At 32.8% G+C, this 19,585-nt stretch overlaps 1 protein-coding gene across 1 annotated transcript in view; it reads left to right on the top strand.

The window, feature by feature from the left end:
* The window catches only part of LRBA (LPS responsive beige-like anchor protein), a 610,319-nt gene that overhangs the window by 163,916 nt on the left and 426,818 nt on the right, over window positions 1–19,585 (top strand). The window contains exons 32-34 of the mRNA XM_019641170.1: window positions 5,988–6,066; window positions 7,610–7,743; window positions 13,516–13,577. Of these exons, the coding sequence (XP_019496715.1) occupies window positions 5,988–6,066; window positions 7,610–7,743; window positions 13,516–13,577 (275 nt within the window). The remainder of the gene's footprint in view (window positions 1–5,987; window positions 6,067–7,609; window positions 7,744–13,515; window positions 13,578–19,585) is intronic.

The raw sequence follows: 19,585 nt of genomic DNA, 5'->3' as shown, positions 1-19,585 counted from the left end.
AAAGAGAAAACAGGTTTTAGTAAACATATGAAAATCTGGAAATTTTAAAGTTATTTAGCAAAGGTTTAATTTCCCAGAATACAATACATGTTCAGATGCTGTTACTCTTTTTTAAATATGCTGTGATGGTTTTCTACCATGATGCAAAGCATAAATGATTAAAACAAAATTAAAGCTAACTTAATAAAGGAACTCAATTGACTGTTCTTCAGTAATTTACATGCTGGGTGTTTGCTAATTTGCAAAATTTAATTACTTACGACAATATTAGACTCTATTCTGTATATCAGAGCCATGCATGTTATTAATTAGTAGGTTTATTTTTAATGTTAAAAGAAAATATTTCTCTTATATAAGATTTGACCCAAGAGGCTTATCTTTACATATATATATATATATATATATAGACTTCTCCCTCCCTGAATGGCCCAGAATAGGTGAGGAGAGAGAAAGGGAGAAAGAGAGGGAAATTTAAAAAAAAAAATTGGGTGTTTAGGGAATAAATATTGGCATTTGTTTTAGTGGTACTTTATTGCAAAGGGCATTATTATTTAGATCCTTAAGGACCTAGAATAAACAGTTGGCTATTCCCTGGATAGATGTTAGATGAATGATCGATTTGCATTTTCCCTTTTGTTCTTTTGAATGTCTGGAAAACTGTCAGTTTGAAGGAGCCAGTTTATCAGTGAAAGGATAAGGAAAAGATAAGTCAGTATCATTCCACATGTTGGAAGTAGCTTCTGCATTTATGTATGTGTTACCATCTGTTGAAATGTTTAATGTTAGATTAATTGAAAACAACACATTTGTCATAAATTTGTGATTTTTACCTGAGTTGAAAATATGCAGAATGTATTTGGAAATTACATTTTTTTTCTGGTTGGAATCAAGGACAACTTGGTGTGAAATTACTAATAATTTATTTTTTCATGTGATTTTTTTTTTTTCTTACAACTATTGCTAGTTGATTCATTTATCTTTGCTGGTAAAGTGTCATCTTATGATTTAAAAAGATTGCTTTGCAAAAATCCCTTTCTGTTATAGTCTCTTTTAGGTTTGAAAATTGAAGTTACTTCTTAGGGTAGTGCCAGGAAAACATTTTTGTTATTGTTTTGTTTTGAGCCACCATTGTGCTTTGTCTTTTAAAAATTTTAATATGCATTTCAGCTCATTAAAATTAGGTTCAATTAGCATAGTAAAAGCTAATTTTGTTTTACATACACTGCCTGAAGCCTCATACAAACCTTTTCTTGAGATTCATTACTTGTATCCTTACTTTTAAGTAGATGGGACCTAATGTATTTCTTTTTATCAACTTTAGAAATGTTCACGAAAAGAGTTTTAGAGAAGATGTCTGATATACTGTAAATAAAGATGATCTTTAAAAACTACCACCAGTTAGAAAAATAAAGCTCAGAAATATTAATCGCCGGTAATAGAAGTCAGTGGCCAACCATGGCTCAGTGATCATACTGCTGTCAAAAATTTAAGTTGCGTGTCATTAATTGAGTGTAACAAAGCTGTATGGTCTCTGAAGTACTTTATTGAGTGTTGTGCAGAAATAGGATTGGACCTGACACTCAGAAGTGGTTGACTGAAGAGTTAAAAAAGGTTTTTTTCAACTTCACCTTGTTTTGCCCTCTAGTTTGAAATTTTATTGTGAAAAATGCAAAAATGGAAATCTATTGATAGTGAACTGGGAGTTGATTTATGTACCTTTAACAGTTATCAATATGAAGAAATGTATACTTCATTTTTAAATTAACCCTATAATTAGGATTGATTCCATTGAGTTTGTTAGAGTTTTTATGTATAGTTAGCTCTCGGTTTAGCAAGATGGTGAGGATGGGAGGAAAGTCAGCAATGAACAGAAATCCCAGTAAAAAGAAAAGTCAACTCTGATTATCAAAGGAAGGGAAGGAAATAATTTGGAAAAGAGATTCACTGTGGATAAATTCATCTTGTTGTAGGAATATACTCACTCTGAGAGGTTGGCTTAGCAATTATCCAGAGGTTAATTGTGGAAGATTGTTGCAATGCCCTCTCCCCACAGGAACCAAGCCTGTGGGGCATCAAACAGTCCAGATTTCTGCATTCTTCTCTTTGGCTGAGACCTGGTAATCAGACTGCTGATTACTGATCAAGTTCTGCCTAAAGTCCAAGAATGTTTCAGGCAAGGTCAAGTTGTCACAGATCCTTGGCTGTTTCTTACTCAGTTAAATCTACAAAATCCCTAGTCAGAGCCTGGCTGTGTTTCTCTATACCCAGAATTAACTTTATTTGCCATAACTAAAAGAGCAAGTTGAACCAAAACGCACAGATACAATTGAACTGAGCCTGAGGAAATTGTGGAAGTGGTGTCAGGCAGTGACAAGCTTTACATAAAAATATTTTCTTGTAGAGAACAGTATCTATTTACCAGATGTTATGGCTATGTTTTGTTTTATACTGATCTGATAAATGAAATTATTGGAAATCTACTTTTTATAAGAATTCAATCTGGGATTGATTCTTTGCTTTGCAGTTTCCAGACTTTCCCACAGATATTACCTTTGGAATCTTAAGCTTTTATAGGGAATTTCTAAAAAGGCTTCATGTCATTTATCTTATCTATACTTAATGTCACATGAATAATTGTTGAAGAACTTGGGTGTGTGTTTTGTTTTTTTTTTTAGTTTTTTTTTTTAAGTCGCAGAAAAGGAGTTTATTAGAAGAAAAAAATACATTTCAAAGAAACAGAAGTAGGCCTGAACAGTAGTAAAGAATGGATCAAGGGCCATTATTAGAAAAGAAAGTACACTCCAAAGAGTTTGGAGCGGGCCCCGAGCAGAGGCAAGGCTCAAAACGCTCAAAAACGGCCTTGGGTGTGTTTTTAGCTTGAAGTATAGACTAAAGGGAAACATAATAACTTTAAAAATATTGTTTATTTTTAAAATTTATTGGGGTAACATTGGTTAATAACATTATATAATTTTCAGGTTTGCAAGATTATAATTTGACATCTGTGCACTCGATTGTGTTTTCCCCACCCAAGGTCTAGTATCTGTTACCATGTATTTGACCTCCTTAACCCTTTTCACTCGTCATCCTTCCTCCACCCTCTTTCCCTTTTGGTAACCACCATCAGTTGTCTGTATCTATGAGTTAGTGTTTGTTTGTTTGTTACTTTTTGTTTCATATTCCACATGCGTGTAATCATATGGTTTTTGTCCTTTTCTCTGTAATTTCACTAAGCATAATATGCTCAAGATCCATCCATGTTGTCACAAATGGCAATATTTCATCTTTTTCATGGCTTGTATTGTAGCATTCCAGTGTGTGTGTGTGTGTGTGTGTGTGTGTGTGTGTGTGTGTGTATCTCACATCGTGTTTAACTTACAAAAAATATTTTAAAGGCATGGAGTAGAACGGTAGGAAAAGAAGCTATCATTCAGTGTGTGTTTACTGAGGTCCAGGCTCTAAGTGCTTTAATTTAATCCTCAAAGTAATTCTGTGAAGTGGGTATCACTATTAATTTTATAGATGAGGAAAATAAGGCACAGAGACCTAAAGTAACTTTGCCCAAGGTCACATAGCTAATAAATAAATGGCTGGGCCCTTACTGCTTCCCCAAACATTTAAATCACCTAGCAGCCCTTACGGGTAGTTATCAAAGAAACTGGCCTAATATTGATAGAGGTAAGATTCAATTTGAAAACCATTTTGTTGTGGGTGGCTGGTGAGGAGATGTTTTCTGCCAGTGTAGAACATATTTTCTAAAAAAAAAATGGCACTGGAAGTTTTATGAGATTGATGGTTGAGATAGCTTGAGAGGCAGCAGGATTTCTCTTAGTTGTGAAAAGAAAGGCTCTGGTCTTGGATGACCTGACATTTCTTTTCGAAAGCAGGAAGGGAAATGGGTTTCAGGCTGAGAAGAGTGGAGGAACTTTTATATTTATTACAGGAATTTAGTAGGAAAGTAATATATAGAAGGCTTGACTAAAAATGAATAGCATGAATCATGAATATATATTGGGGTGTCGGAAAAGTCATGACGTATTTTTTTTCTATGTTTTTCGTTTCAAAAATGCGTCATGACTTTTCTGACACCCCAATAGTGGAGTCACTCAGAAGAGCTCTAGACTTTTCTTCTGTAATGTCTTGCAGAAATGTGGGAAAGTAACATTGGAGAATCTATCTCAGGTGCTTTACATTTTTAAAATTAAATATCCTAACAACCTTGTTAAAAACATGGTGGTATTTCTGTTTTCTGTATCATGCTGGTACAGATGGTTAAAAGGGAAGATTCTAGAATTCTGAATTGCAAAAAATTACAAACTTGAAAAGTATTTGTACTGAATGATAAAAGGTAATTATCACTAATTATATATAATGAATAATTAGAAATCATAAAAAGTGTCCTATTGAAATGCTCAGAAGGTCAGAATAGCTATTTATGTTTACTGTTGTGTTTCCAGTAAATTGAGAAAATACATTCAATTTTGCTAGTGATCACAGAAGTGTAAATTATTTATTCTTTCTTTGAGGCAGTTTGGTAATGTGTCAACATTTAAAGTATGTTTATTGACCTCAGGAAAATAAAGGAATGCATATAGATTTATGTAAGCATATACAAAAAATTATTGTGGTGAAAATTGGGAACAACTCAGATGAACTTCCCCGAGTTTGTTCCCATGATTAGAAACAGATTATACTTCTTCAGTAGAAATATTATGGAACAGATAAGAGAAGAAAAGAATCTAATTGCATGGTGCACAATTTTGATTTGTTACAATACTGATGATGGCCACTTTCATCACTGCCAGGTCTCTATATTGTTAAGTTACTTTTTCCCCTTTTATAATTAATAAGTGTTTTGTGGGGAGGTTCTTTGAAATTATTTAAATATCTGGTTCCTTAGATTAATTTATCATATCAGTATGACCTATGGCTTCCTATTTTATTGGATGGATTGCAATCAGTTACTATCATTATTTTGATTCTCATATTGTTCCCAGTTTGGACAGTGGGAGTCCCTTCAAGCTAGCTTCTGTGACATATATCCTATCATTCCTTGGGTAATTCCTTGTTTTCTAATCAGCAAACCTAGATGTTTAGACTTACTTTGCACTTTTCTTCCACAAATCTTAAATCACCATTTGTCTTTTCATGGAAAGCAGTATCTAGAAATCAAGCTCTGGGCGTTAGGTGTTAGGGTCTTGCTGCTCCCACGTCCTCTCAGTGGACAGAGCTAAGGACTGTATACATAAGTATATATGTGAATGAGGGTATGTATTTTACATACACTATCACATATACCTATACTTAGTGAAACCATGAATTCACACAGGTACCCTGAATTGCAAACCGTTTTCCTCAGAGTTCCTTCTAGTTTTCTGTATTACTTAGAGGTCCTCCTCCCATAGTTTGGACTCTGCTGCCTTGCTACGGTCAGTGCACCCCTAACCTGCTGCAAATGCTTGCTTTCTTTGATCTGTTCCAGCTAACCACTTTCCAGTCTGGTAGTTCAACAAGGTTTGGGAGAGAGGGCCCTTTTGCTCTTTAAAGCACAGGGTTTTATTTGTAGTCATACTGGGAAAGTAACTGATTATACTTGTAACACAGGATTACAGATTTTCTGATACGCTCTAAGCTCTCCAACCTGACTGCATTTACTGCCACATTTGGAATCCTTTAGTAGTGAAACGAGGTGTAATGCAGTTAGTTTATTGTGGCTTAGACCTTCGGAACCAAGCTATAGTAGGGCTCTTAGTTCTTAGGTATACGTCTTGACCACAAGCAAATCATTATACTCAGACAACATGTTTGAATGATACAACTGTTTTTCCTCTAGTTTATGTAATCTTGAGGTTGTAGATTGACAAAATAAAGAATTCCAATAGTTACACAATTCTTCTTCTCTTAGTCTTTTACCAAATCTCAGTTTTGGCTGCGTTGATTGTATGTAAAACCAGAAAATTCCTGTAAATGGTTATTTTCTTTTATAGGTGGTAGATCATCTAATGCAAAATTGCCTTCGGTTCCAGCAGTTGGTTCAGTTCCACAAGACCAAGTTTCCAATATGAGGTATTTGAACTACTAACTTGGACATTTGTGATTTATTCCTTTAGATGACTCTTTTTTTAATTATATTTTTAATTTTTAAAATTATTATTAGTTTCAATCTTTAAACTGTTTACCTACAGTTTTTTAATTTTTTTTTTGTTTCTATTTTTAAAAACTTACATGACATTTAGAGGCATGGGAATATTTTAGGAGTTCCTTTTTAAAGGTAATAAGATGTAAAAGTTTCATGAGAAGTGGCTCTGTGATCAGTAAATGCTACATGTAATTAACATATTTAATTACACAGATTGTATCTTATGGCTTATGTTTCATGTGATTGTAACTGAAAGTTTAAAATTTGTTGTTTCTCTTCCACAAATAAAATGAAAGTTAAAGCCAGTCAACCAAAGCCACAGTGATACTAAATTATAGATAGGCTTTTATTGTCATTAATCTTGTTGAATTGGGAATATTCACTTCAAATTCTAATCTGGAATTCTGTGAATATTTTCCACTACAAGAGCCCTTGTGACCAGAATTCTTGATTCTTCTTACTGCAACTGGAAAATACACAGCACTCCACAGTTATGGGCCCTTAGGTGTTGCAAGTATAGGCTTGCAGTTGTGATATCATCCAGGCATATACAAGGCTCTATGAGATAACTGGGGAGGAATAGTATTAAGAGTACCTGGGAAGAGATGGTTATTGACAGCAGAAATTTCCAGCAGCTTACCAGTTGACAGCTTCAGTTGCATTTCTTACTGGAGAGTGAATAGGAGGTATTCCTTGTGTGAATAGTAGACATGTCGTGACTGTTTGTGTATATGTTTGGTTTATAAGTTAGAATCTAAAACTGCAGATACCTCTGAATTTCCTAAAATGCAAGGGACTTGTTTTTTTAATTTAATAAATATATATGTATATGTGTGTATATATGTGTTTATGTATATATGCATACTCTATGTATAAATATATACATATACTCACAAAGACACATTAATGTATAAATTGAAACATTATAAATGTGCCCAGTATACCATTTTCAAATGGAAAGTTTTTCAGATTGCATTAGAAAGAAATTGTCACGGAGATAGGCATCAGTGAAAAAGAACATAAACTGATTCTGTCAGTTAATAAATGTGTATTGAGTCTCTCTCTTCTGCAGCTGAGAATTTAGTAAGGAAGACTTAGTTAGTTCTTGAACTCAAGGTGCCAATGGTGTAGTGGTGAACAGACAAATCTGGTGAAGACTTGATCGAATTTGTTTAGGTTATAGGGGCTAACATCACGTGCTCTGAACTGGCTGGTTAAGACTTCCATTAAGAGCTGATGTTTGGATTGGCTGTTAAGCAGGTTGTTTGTCAGGGATGGTGGTGGCAATACAGAGCAGAATAAAAAATACTCCCTGCAGAAGGAATGAATGGTATGCATAGCAATAATGAGTTTTTGGGTAGTTTTTAATTTTTCACATAATTTTACATTTCTATGTAAAACTCATTTTAAAAACTAGAAAATTGATAAAATATAATGAATAGTTGAGGTAACTTAACACCTTTATATTAGTATTACAGAGAGGCTGGAACATGCTTTGGAAAAGGCAGCCCCTCTTCTGCGAGAGATTTTTGTGGATTTTGCACCTTTTCTCTCTCGGACACTTTTGGGTAGCCATGGACAAGAACTGCTTATAGAAGGAACAAGTAAGTTATTTTTCTTTATTTCATATTATATATTTAAATAAATATATATTTAAATTTCAAGGTTAAAAACTTAGATGAATATTAAGAGATGCATAGAGTTTTATTGTTTGTGTTTTCAACTTTTGACAAAACTTCTCATAAAATCTATGTTTTAAAGGATATGTCACGTCTCATATTCTAATCTGTTCATTTTTTATCAGTGATTTGGATGAGGCAGAAAATTATGTATTAAACTGAAAAACTAAGAGGTTGTTTTTCTTCTTTTTTTTTAACACATTAAAATTAACTATGAGAACAGAGAATTGGAGAGACCAGTGTTACAGTAATTAGTGGGGAATTTACCTTGAGTTTTACTTGAACTTAAGGTCCATATAAACAACAGTGAGTTATCACATATTAAGAAAACTGAGGAATGTGTCTCTATTAGTCAAATTCTTTTTATAAGCAAGTAGAAGTAACAGTAGCATTATACTCGATGCTGCTTACATCATACATATATTACTGGGTCTTTTCTAGGTAGTATACTTTAAGATTATGTCAAACTTGGTAGCATACAAAAGTAGATTGCTGAATGTATTGGAAACCATGCTATTTATGGAATGGTTGAGAAGTATTGGAACTTTTTTCTTTTTAAATTTTATGTATGGCACTTGCCATGTAGTATGTGTCTTGTTATTAAAGAAGGTAACTCAACCAAGGGAAAGTGACTTACCCTGAATTTCCTCATAATAAGTTCCATGGAGAACAAGTTTTCAAACAGTCCTGTTTTGGAGCTTAACAGACTGACTTTAGAATAACCGTCTTCATCCCTATACCAGAATTTTTTAAGGAGAAGCTAGAGGACTTTCATCAGTGATAAGGTAGAATTGGTTTTTGCATGCAAAGTGCCTGGACTAGATGTTTGCTAAATGTGGCTTGTCTGTGCCCATGGTTAATGGTTTAGGAAAAGACACTCGTATATTCGCCTAAAGCCGAAAAATCATGGAAAAGCACAATTAACTGTACTCCATGCTCTTTTATTATCAACTTACAGCTATAGTTACTACAATATTTTGTTGGATAATTCTCACTGGCTGATCTCCTAAGGAATTTCTTAAAACTTGTTTTGCCCTCTTTTGGAAGAAATAAAGATATTATAGAAATGCAAGGTATAGGTAGGTTAATAGTTTGTCAGTATCTGACTGTTAACTATGGGATATCAGTACTTTATTTGACCCTTGAAATATCTGTCTGTTTATAAGTAATAAGCTTTAGCTAAAGTAGGAATTTCATTCCCATCTCTGGTGTAGATATATATAGAGTTGGTGATGATTGATCTCATTTCCACATAGTAAAAGTAACATTGAATTTATTTCAAAAAGAAAGCACAGGTTTTAGAAATACTTAATTAGGTTTGGGCTGAAAATTTATTTTATCTGCCGAAGGATATAATTTATTCAGCCATGGACGGTTTGATATAATGAAGTAATAAAATTTGAAATGAATTGAATTGAAAAATCAAAGTACTTTTTAAAATTTATACTTCACATATCAAACATTTTTTAAAGTGATCTGACACCTTATCTATATTTTATTTCATTACTGTGAAATGAACATATTAATTATAGCTTCTTGATGTAGCAAGACATTGTTGCTTTTTAGTTTGTCTTTGAATTTTATAATAGACCCAACAAAAATAGGATCAGCTTAGATTCTCAGAAGTATTAAACTTGGCAATTCTAGATCCCTTAACAAAATTTTAGTCAAGTTTTTTACTAGTAAATTCTGATAAAATGTTAAAATGATGCACTATGGCTCAACTTTAAACTCGAGCAGTGCTTACTCATTGTACTGTGTTCATAAAAATAGCAAATAAATCTAAGAGTTTTTAATGTATATAATGTATGTATTTTAAGTTGTGAGTAATTTTTTGGGTGGTGCCTTTATGCACTGTAAAATATAATAAAAGTTTTGAGTGGAGGTGATCCTAGCATCAGTACTGTACAAAAAGCACTGAACTGAAAGGCAAGAGGCCTTGGATTTATCAGTAATGCTGCCCTTGACAGTGACTAACTGTGTGACCAGGCACTGGAAAAGTTACTACTTTTATATTTTATTTTTTATTAAAAATTGTTGAATGAGTATCTTAAATAGTTACAAAGTAGAAAATACAACATCACTGGACTTATTATCAACTACCCTTATCATCTTTGTTTTGCCATAATTGTTTGTTATTATATTCACCTCCCTTTATTTTGCTTTATTATTTAAAACAACTTCACATGTCATGTTGATTCACGCCTAAATAATTCATAATTCATGTAAAGGTATTTTCTTACATAATCATAATTGTCCCTATTACAACTAATAATAATGATAGTTCTATAATGTCATCTAATACTTAGTCATATTCATCTTTATTTAAAAGTGTTGTTTTATAATTTATTTTTTTGTAATTAAGATCCAAACAAAATCAGTTTATTGCATTTGGTTATGTCTCTTAAGTCCTTATTGTCAAATAGTTTCCCCTATTTCCTCTCTATTATCACACTATTGATCTATTGAAAAGATCTGGTTGGTTCTGTAGAATGTTACATATTTTGTCACTCTGTTACTATTGCTTCTTGGTGATGTAATTGATGGTTTCTCTATCCCTTGAATTTTCTGATGACTTGAAGTTAGATTTAAAAGTTTAATTGGACATAACACTTCATTTTAAATCATGCCTAGAGTCATATTTTCTGATTGTCTCATTTTTAGTGGATATTAACCCTCATTTCAAGTTGTTATAACCCTTTTATAAGATGGATATGATGGTTACAGATTCATGGGAACAGTTAGTTGTTTCCAAAAGATATTTGCTCATTGAGAATATTTACAAATACCTTCAAAGCCAGGAAAATATGGAATAGGAATTTAAGTTTATTATACTTGAAATCTTATTTAAACTTTGAATAATGTTTATCACCATCCCTTTATCTTTCTGTAAATTATTTTAGATGATTAAAAAAAATATATATATATATACATATTTTAAAAAATTATTATATTCAGATGGTAAATGGTCATGATGTTTTCCTTGGTATACTTGATAGTTTGTATAGATCATTGAGTTCACATGGTGCTAGGATAATATCTGGTAAGTCATTTAATAGTTCCAATTTTAGTAGTAAGGGAAAACAATGGTAATAGAGTCGGGATAAATAGCATCTGGTGAAGAAATTGCAGTGGTCTTTGGTGAAGAAACTCCAGCGAGTACGAACTTTTTGGCTTTGGTATCATGGGTTTATCTTTTTTGAAGAGACTGTAATTCCCTATTTTTGAAAAACTAACCAAAGATTAAACCAAACGGAACCCAGCTGTTAACACTGGGAGGCTTTCAGGGAGGTCAGATTATGGGCCTATCAGATCCCTAAGCCTATAGTACCTTGTTTGCTTTCTGCTGATTGGGGCAATAATAAGTGGGGTGTGTGTGTGTGTGTGTGTGTGTGTGTGTGTGTGTGTGTGTGTGTGTGTAAAAAATGAAAATGGATAACTCTGCAACAGCTTACAACCTTACTCCAAGTGTTTTACGGCCTTCCTTTGGATAATTCTTAGTCTTACTATAAATCTGAAGACGGATTTACTGGTTTATAATTTATTTCTTGCTTTTTCATACTTACAAGCAATGTCACCCAAAGGCAAAAATTTAGGTAAAAAGTAGAGATGTGATTAAGTCGTGCAATATGATATCAAGTCCCTTATTGGGATTATCTCCTGTTTATATATTCCCAAGGTAATATATTTGTCTTTATAGCATCAATGCCATTTAGACATGGAGCTTAATATAAGAGGGATAATATATCTTTTGTCCTCTGAAGTTCTTTCTCATTTGAAATTTCACATACCATCCACCTGGCCTCACGTCCCATCCTTTACGAATCTACAAAATCCTACTCCAGAAATACATAAGTTGTTCTAATCAAACTATCAAATGTTATTTGACATTTTACTATCATTGAATGCTCAACTGATTGATCAGTGAATATATTTTTCTGCATCTTCACATCCAGTTAGATATGTTGGTTTCTTCCAGCTTGCTAACCTTTATTATTGAGGAATAAGACAAATATATACTTTTTTTTAAGTATATAAATATTGAACTGTCCTATGAAATGTCGTAAAGAGGACAAAACAGCACTTGTAAATCTTCCTAACTTTGGATGGCCCAAGGCCCTTTTTCTATTAGTGTTCACTATCTGAGTGGATAAAAAAGGCTGAACCAGACTAGGGCCCACATGCTTTGCCATAAAAGGAAAGTTGGTAGGAATTCTGGTTCCTCTAGAATAGAGCAGTGAGGAATAATGGCTAGTTGTAGAAAGATCTGATTTTACTCATTAGAAGTAGTGGCTTTTGAAGTTGAAGTATATGAAACTTCCTGTAGTTGGGTTCCATTTTATGGAAAGTGACAAGGTTTTAGACCAGCAGAGGGCTACACCAGCAATGAGAGATGGAGTATTGCTATGCCTTTTCTTTCAGCCTTGGCATTGGCCTGAGGAGCTATATACATTTTAGCTCTACAGAAACCATATTTTATTCTAGTTAATGACCTGCTTGCTTTATGAAACTGGTAGATGGTCTATACCTTTTTTTTCATGTCAGTGCTGACACTATTACCATCATTTTTATATTGTATGTGATTTCAGACATTAAGAAAAATGGTTCTAAGTTTTCTAAAAAATGAAGGGGATGAACAACCTGTCTAACTCACTTGAATGCTATTTGTAAGGCTACAGAACACCAACATGTGCCATCAGTAGGTATGAGGCATCATGGCTAAGCAGGGAAAGAAGAAAGAACTATAGAGCAAGAAGATGAAAGAAAAGGAGTAAGACGGGATAGGATGCTTGCAAGGGCTTAAGTGGGAGAAAGAAAGAAGGTAATTCTGTAGCGTGTATAGGACCACTGGGAATTATTTTAGTTCTTACATCCTGGAACCTACACTTGTGTTTGCTGAGAAAAATATAGGTTAAAAATAAATTTCTGATTATTAGTAATAGAATTTAGTAATTTGGTGCTTTTAATTGTTGGCATTGCTTTTTTTAAGATACTGGTTATAAAATGTTCTTTGAACTGCTTTAGGCTTTATTGGTAATCAAAACTAAAGAATTCTTGAGATAACTATAAGAGTTCCTACTTGAGATATTTTTGAGAACCCAAATGAAACATAAAAGAGAAAAATGTAAATGAATTTATAAGAAATCAAGAATATATAACAGACAACGGCTTGCACTTCTGTTAAGGTTTAGTGTGAGGTCATAGGTCAAGGTACTAATAAGAGTGTTTGGGATGTCTGCTGCCATGAAACAAAATGGAAACTTGATTGATAGCTAGAGGGTTGAAGGGAGAGAGTGTGGTGGAGAAAGCAAAGGTCAGGGAGCCATTTCCCTTCTCTGCATGTGTAACAATCAACTCTCTCCAAAACAAAATGTAGATGATATTGGTCAATATGGCATATGTTGTGCACATTTCTATAAATATTGTGAAATGTCATTATATATGAAGTTGTAATAAATGTTTTAGTAGTTTCAAAGCTGAAATGAAACAATTTACAAAAAAACTGGTAGTTTTGATGCCAAGTTTAAAGGAATTACAGAGTACCTTATTTACTCATATCATCAAATGTGTGCAGCTTTGGTTCTTATCAAGATGTTAAATTTTAATTTAAAAACGAGTTTGGACAAAATTGTGTAACAAATCCCTCATATTTGTTTTTTACTTTGTAATTGTTGTTTTTAATTCTCTTTAAAATAGGTCTGGTTTGCATGAAGTCTAGTAGTTCAGTTGTGGAGTTGGTTATGCTACTGTGTTCACAGGTGAGTGACAATATATACTGAATTAAAAGTGAATTCTCACATGAATTAATTTTGCAAGTAAGTTATAATTGTTTTATTAGAACTTTTTGCTATGATAGAATTTTGAGTTGACGGCTTTAAAATAGTTTTATTTGTATTGCAAAAGGATTAGTTCTTGTCTTGGGTACTAGCTGACAATTTTGAAGTTAGTGCTGAGATAAATTGAATAGGTGAACTGGAAACAGAGGTTTTTAGAATCCCATTAAAAATGTCCAGATCAAATGATCTTGAGATGGCTAAATTTCTTTCCTGCGTGTATTAAGGTTATAGAAACAGATTTATTTCTATACCTTGTGGAGTGCCACTCTTTGACTCCCCTGGGAATGATGGTTTTACTTCCCTTTTGTGCCGAGGTTATAAAATGAGTGATAAATAATTTTGAATTCTTGTCATTGCTAATTATTTCTGACATACAGAGTAGATTTGGGAAAACATCAACAAAAATATGGCAGCCATCAGAATAAGATGTAGTAAATAAATTCCTAGAAGCAAAATTACTTTCAATGATCAGAAACCTTATACATCATGTGGTAAACTTTAATGATTTTTACAAAACTTATGTAAAAATCATGTATCCTGTGGTGTTTTCTTTTCTATTTTATAATTAAATAGATGAATGTTTTTATTGTGAGTTTTCTTTGTAGTCTTTTAAAAGTGGTATCTTGCTGGTAGTAAATTCCCCTACTTAAAACTTTAAAATAGCCTTTTTTAATAGGAAGGGTATTGGTCTAGAGGTCAAGGGTTCTGACCCATTTCAAAACCTTTGACCTTCATTTACAACTCTTTTGGTTTACTTGCCTGACGAATAAGGATAATGCAAAATTAATGTTTCTTTGCATCGATTTATTCATTTTAGTGCCTATATTGCCAAATTTATTTAGACTGTGCTGATGGACATTTCATGAATACAAATTAAAGAATCATAGAAGGTGTGAAAAATCAATACTATGTATTGTCAATAAAATGCAATAAGAACAATTACTCCTAGAGATTACACCTAATGGATTTTTGTAATGAACTTGTGCAGAGTAGTTATGTTTCTAGTGGGCTTATGATTCTCAGATCCGGTGAGAATCGGGTTTTTATAATTTAATCATCCTTTTAAAAGAAAACTCCATTTCTTTAAAAGCTGACTGAATAAAATTTCCATTAAGTAATCTGATTTGAAATAATTACATGTTTATGTTTTAGATGGAAATGACCATATGCCATTCTTATGCTGATATGAAATTACCCTTTTAAGAAGCAGTTGCTTACAGTTTTGGATGTTTCTTCACAGTAGTATGAGTTTGCTGTTTGTGGTGATAAAATTGTTTTATAGGTGAATTTTGATAATGAAATTTTACTTTCTATTGTAGAAGAATTGAATATATTCTTGATACAGGGAAACTATTTCAGATCTAGTATATTAATTACATAGTTGAAAGTAGAAGCTGAAAAGATAAAGAATGACATGTTTTAATACACCTATTTGTCATGTATGTCACAGTGCTGTTTAATATTAATCCAATCAAATGAGATATGAAGCTCTCTTAGTAGAGTAAGTTGCAAAAGTCAGATATTCTCAAGGTTTTTGTTTTAATAAAATACATTATTGGTTATTCGAAGTTCTTCACATTTTTTATGAGTTCTTCAAAAGTTCCCTGGCATCTCTAAGATGTAGCACAGTGTGAAAAATGATGTGAAAAATGAAGCCAGAATTAGCTCCAGATGTATACAGATTGTTCCGGGGTGATAATTACATTTTTCACTTTGAATTTTCCTAATTTAAAGAGGTCAGATTGGCAATCACAAAAGTGATTTATTTTGTTACGAAGTGAACTATCTTTTTCTACATGAAAGCTTAAGAGAGATGAAATTGAATTTGAAGTCGACATTTTGCAGATACTGGGTGGGGATGACTTGAGTTTGATTGATAATTTTTTTTAGTCTGAGATAGGGTGGGAAGTGAAAAGCTAGCATCTTGCTAAAATTTTAATTAATTTTTTAAGAGGAGATGGAGAGGATTGAGTGCCAAAGATCGAAAGATCAGGTCAAAAACTCTTTTTTAATCACATAAATAATGGGATATGCTTATGAACTTAACATCTGCAAATTTGATTTAAAACTTTACAAATTAGTTGGTGTTTATTTCATGACAATCAGCCATGTTCTGATTATTTTTCTCAAATCCATTCAAAACTTTTCTTTTGAATTCTTTGTAACAAGGCGTTTAAATTATCAACGTTTTATTACAAAAGAGAACGTAGAGCCTAAATTTAAAAAATGAGGAAATGATCACATTGGTTTGCTGTCATTAAGACCAAACAGATCACTATATATTTTCTTAACGCTTCAACTAGGATTATATTTTTCAGTATCTACTCAATCATGAATAGATTGACTGGATACCATTTCATAGTTTATCCTATTGAAATTTTAACACTATTAAAGCAAAATGTTATTTAGAGTTGAAAACCTTTCTTAAAATACTCAACATTATGTTTTTGAGTAAAGATATATATATATACTTAAGGTTTATTCATATATTGAATCCCATATAAAATAACTCAAGAGCTACTTAAGCTCCAAAACATGATTTAAAATCTTCTTTACTTCTTTAATATAAGAATATATATTCTTCAGGAAAATGTACATTCATGCTCTGGTGCATGGAAAAAAATTGAACAGGTTCTTAGTTATATTTCAGATTCAGTTTTTCATGAGCTTGTAACTTATTTGTGTTCAGTATTTGTTGTGTATAAGCCTAATAGAAATTACATGCATTTAAAGAAAATGTTAAATAGTTCAAGTACTATTCCGCTAACGTTGTGTAAAGTGTTTGTATCTTCCTCATTTGACATTAATATCATTTTTGAAAGAATTGACATTGCATTCAAGGCCACTTTATAAAAGCGTTGCGTTGCTCATCCTAATTCAGTCTGACATACATTCCAATAACACTACCTCCCTTCTTGGGTTTAAAGCTAAATTTATGACTGTGCATTGTGAAGTGCATCATTTAAAAATGGTTTCAACCCAAAACATCTAATAAATAAATAATGTGTATGGCTACTCAGTAGTAGACTTTCTAGACTAGAAATCATTCCATCGGATACTCAACAGTCCACTATCGGAGAGGGCTGTCAGATAAATCTTAGGGTAGCTGCATTCATGTCCTGTAAATCACATATTATTGTCTGAGCCTTCTGCCAGGTCATCTATTCTTTTCCCATTTATCAGAAATGCATAGAGTATATAGAAAAACTAGAAGTACCATGTAGTCTGTCCTGGCATCCTGTCTGAGTAATTAATTAGCAGCAAAAGTTAATTTAAAATACTGTGCTAGTCTCATTTTCCTTTAAGAAATGTTTCATCAAAATAGGAAGATTGTTGCTATTTTGGGAAATATTTCCTTTACATGAAGGTAATAATATAACGTTGCTTCACATGAAGGTAATATGAGATTTGGTCATTTTTGATACAAATGTTTCTTTCTATACCTCTGAATTATTAATCTAAAAATTATAATATTCCTAACAAGAATCAGATATCACCATTCTTATGATTCCTTTATGTTAGTTTTGTGTTCGAATTTTTGCCACTTGAATTTTTTCTGAATCACTGGAAGTTTGTTCTGAATCTTTGTAGATGTTCTCTTTCTTCACTGTCCTGTAATTTCTCTAAATCCGGTTTTCTTTTCTTTTTTGAGATTATCCCTTCTAAATGTGTGACATTAATGTTATTGCCCTTGCCTTGTCATTTCATGAACTTTTTCTTTTTACAGTTGTGCTGAGTACTTTGAGTAAAGTAGACAATTTAAACAATCCGGGGGGTAGGGGCGGGAAGCACACCAGCTCTGTACCTTGGCACAAAGGTGTCTTTCATTATTAGGCTCCTCTTACTATTTGGACCTCATTTCTTATCAAGTTGTTTTTATATCTGTTCTCAAATTATGTTGAGCTATTTAAAGTTACCCAAATGTGCCATCATGTTTTTGTGTGTTGGTATATGCTTTGACTTCCCCTGAAACCTCCCTCATTCGCATTTGCTGACTCTTCTCATCATTCAGAGCTCAGTTTAATTATTCTCTTCTCAGATTATCATATCCATAGTTGGTATCTTTTCGCTTGTCTTCATCTTAGTACTCATCATAGAATATACCACAACTTTTAAGTATACATGTGCTAGTTTATTTTTTTATTGTCAATCTTCCTCTTTGAACTCTAGACCCTATGAAGGTAACAGCTATTTCGGTTTTGCCTATTAAGGTATATCTAGTACTCAGCACAGTCCTGGCACATGATGGCTGTCCAATGAATATTCATGGAATAAATTAATAATTCAGTTCCCAACTAAATTGCAATCTCTTCTGGAAAGGTTCTTTGACTCTTCTCTTTCCCACAATGTTAAGCCTAAGAGGTATTAATTCAGAGTACTCACTGACCCATATTACAGTAATTTCATTCTTTATTTAAATTGTCTATGACTTTTACTTCTCTCTAATAAGACTAACTTTTCTTTAATGCAAGCACTGTGTTTTGTTTTCTGTTGTATCTCCAACATCCAGCATAATTACTATTCAACCAAATATTTATATACTTGTATAGTTATAATATATATGGTACTGTTGGTCATAAATCACCATATTTTGCGTTTTTGCCTTTTGGTCTTTTTCACTATGAAAAACCACCATACTTTTTGTGTATTTTTAAGTATTAAGTGTCTGTTTGTATTAAGTCAGCTGTTTTGTCGTTACCAAATACCACGGTCATATTCATTTATTAGTAAGATCTTAGATTTTTTATTTTCCTTTGGCTTAGTCAGATTTGCCTCTTAAAAAATCAAGCTTTGTTGCAGCATAATTTACATACAACATATGCATACATGTTAAGTGTACAGTTTGGTGAATTTTAACATATTTAACCATGTAACTATGGTTACATGTAATAACCATATAATAGCCGTTTCAATCCAGAAAGGTTCCTGTGCCTCTTTGCAGTCGGTCTCTACCCCTATCACCTCAAGTTGCCACTGATTTGATTTCTGTTATCATGGATGAGTTTTACTTATTGGAGAACTTAATGTAAATGGAGGGTTATTTCTTTTAATTGTGTTGCTCAGATAGTGCTGTATTTAGGGTATACTTCAACCTTTTATACTGAAACTCACTATCCAGTATTAAGAAAATGGTGTGGTTTTTAAAAAGAAAGAATTGAGCCAGTAAAACAAAGGATTATCTTTTTGCCAACCACCAAATAGGAATTTGAGCATAAGTTGCATATTGAAAATGTAGTAAGTCTTCTTAACTTCCTTATGCATTTTTTCGCCTATAAGGAAATCCTATGATATGTAGCTTTTTTCTACAGCATTATAATGAGGCCATTAACTATACTTTATAATTTCTTGTTTTTACTATGTCAGGCTCAGTTCAAATGCTCTCTCTTTTACAGAGCTTGGTATGAGTCTCTCTGCCCCGAGTCATCCTCTCTATGTCTGCTTATGGTATTTATTCTTTTGTTTAGTGGACATGTATAGAATGCTTTTAAGATGAACCTCTCCTTTCAAGGAACTATGATCTAGTCAGAGAGACAAATGCTTGTAATACAACATAGACTTTTATAAGAATTTTAAGAGAAACACAAAACACAGAGGCAGGGAGTAGAGTTAGGCCGGAGTACAAAAAAATCTGTCAATCTCTATCTAATCTAATGCTATTTTTTTTTCCTTTTCATGAGTACATCATTTCAGATTCCTTTGACTTTCAGTCAGAATTCCACCCCCCCCTGCCCGGTTCCACCTGTATTTGAATAATTTCATCAGTATAAGTAGATTTGAAAGGTCTTAAAGCATTTTCTCTACCCCTTCCAGTACCTGTAATTTTCCTTGGTTGGATTCGTGATAGCCATGTGCTTGTTTGATCAGTTCCTACTATCCATATTTTCCAGTGGCAGGAAATCCCAGTGTGTATACTGTGTGATGCCAGTGGA

Source organism: Hipposideros armiger, unplaced genomic scaffold (genome assembly GCF_001890085.2).
Source record: "Hipposideros armiger isolate ML-2016 unplaced genomic scaffold, ASM189008v1 scaffold_58, whole genome shotgun sequence".
NCBI classification, from domain to species: domain Eukaryota; kingdom Metazoa; phylum Chordata; class Mammalia; order Chiroptera; family Hipposideridae; genus Hipposideros; species Hipposideros armiger.
The sequence above is the reverse complement of the archived record's forward strand: the minus strand, read 5'-3'. Positions and strand labels throughout refer to the sequence as shown.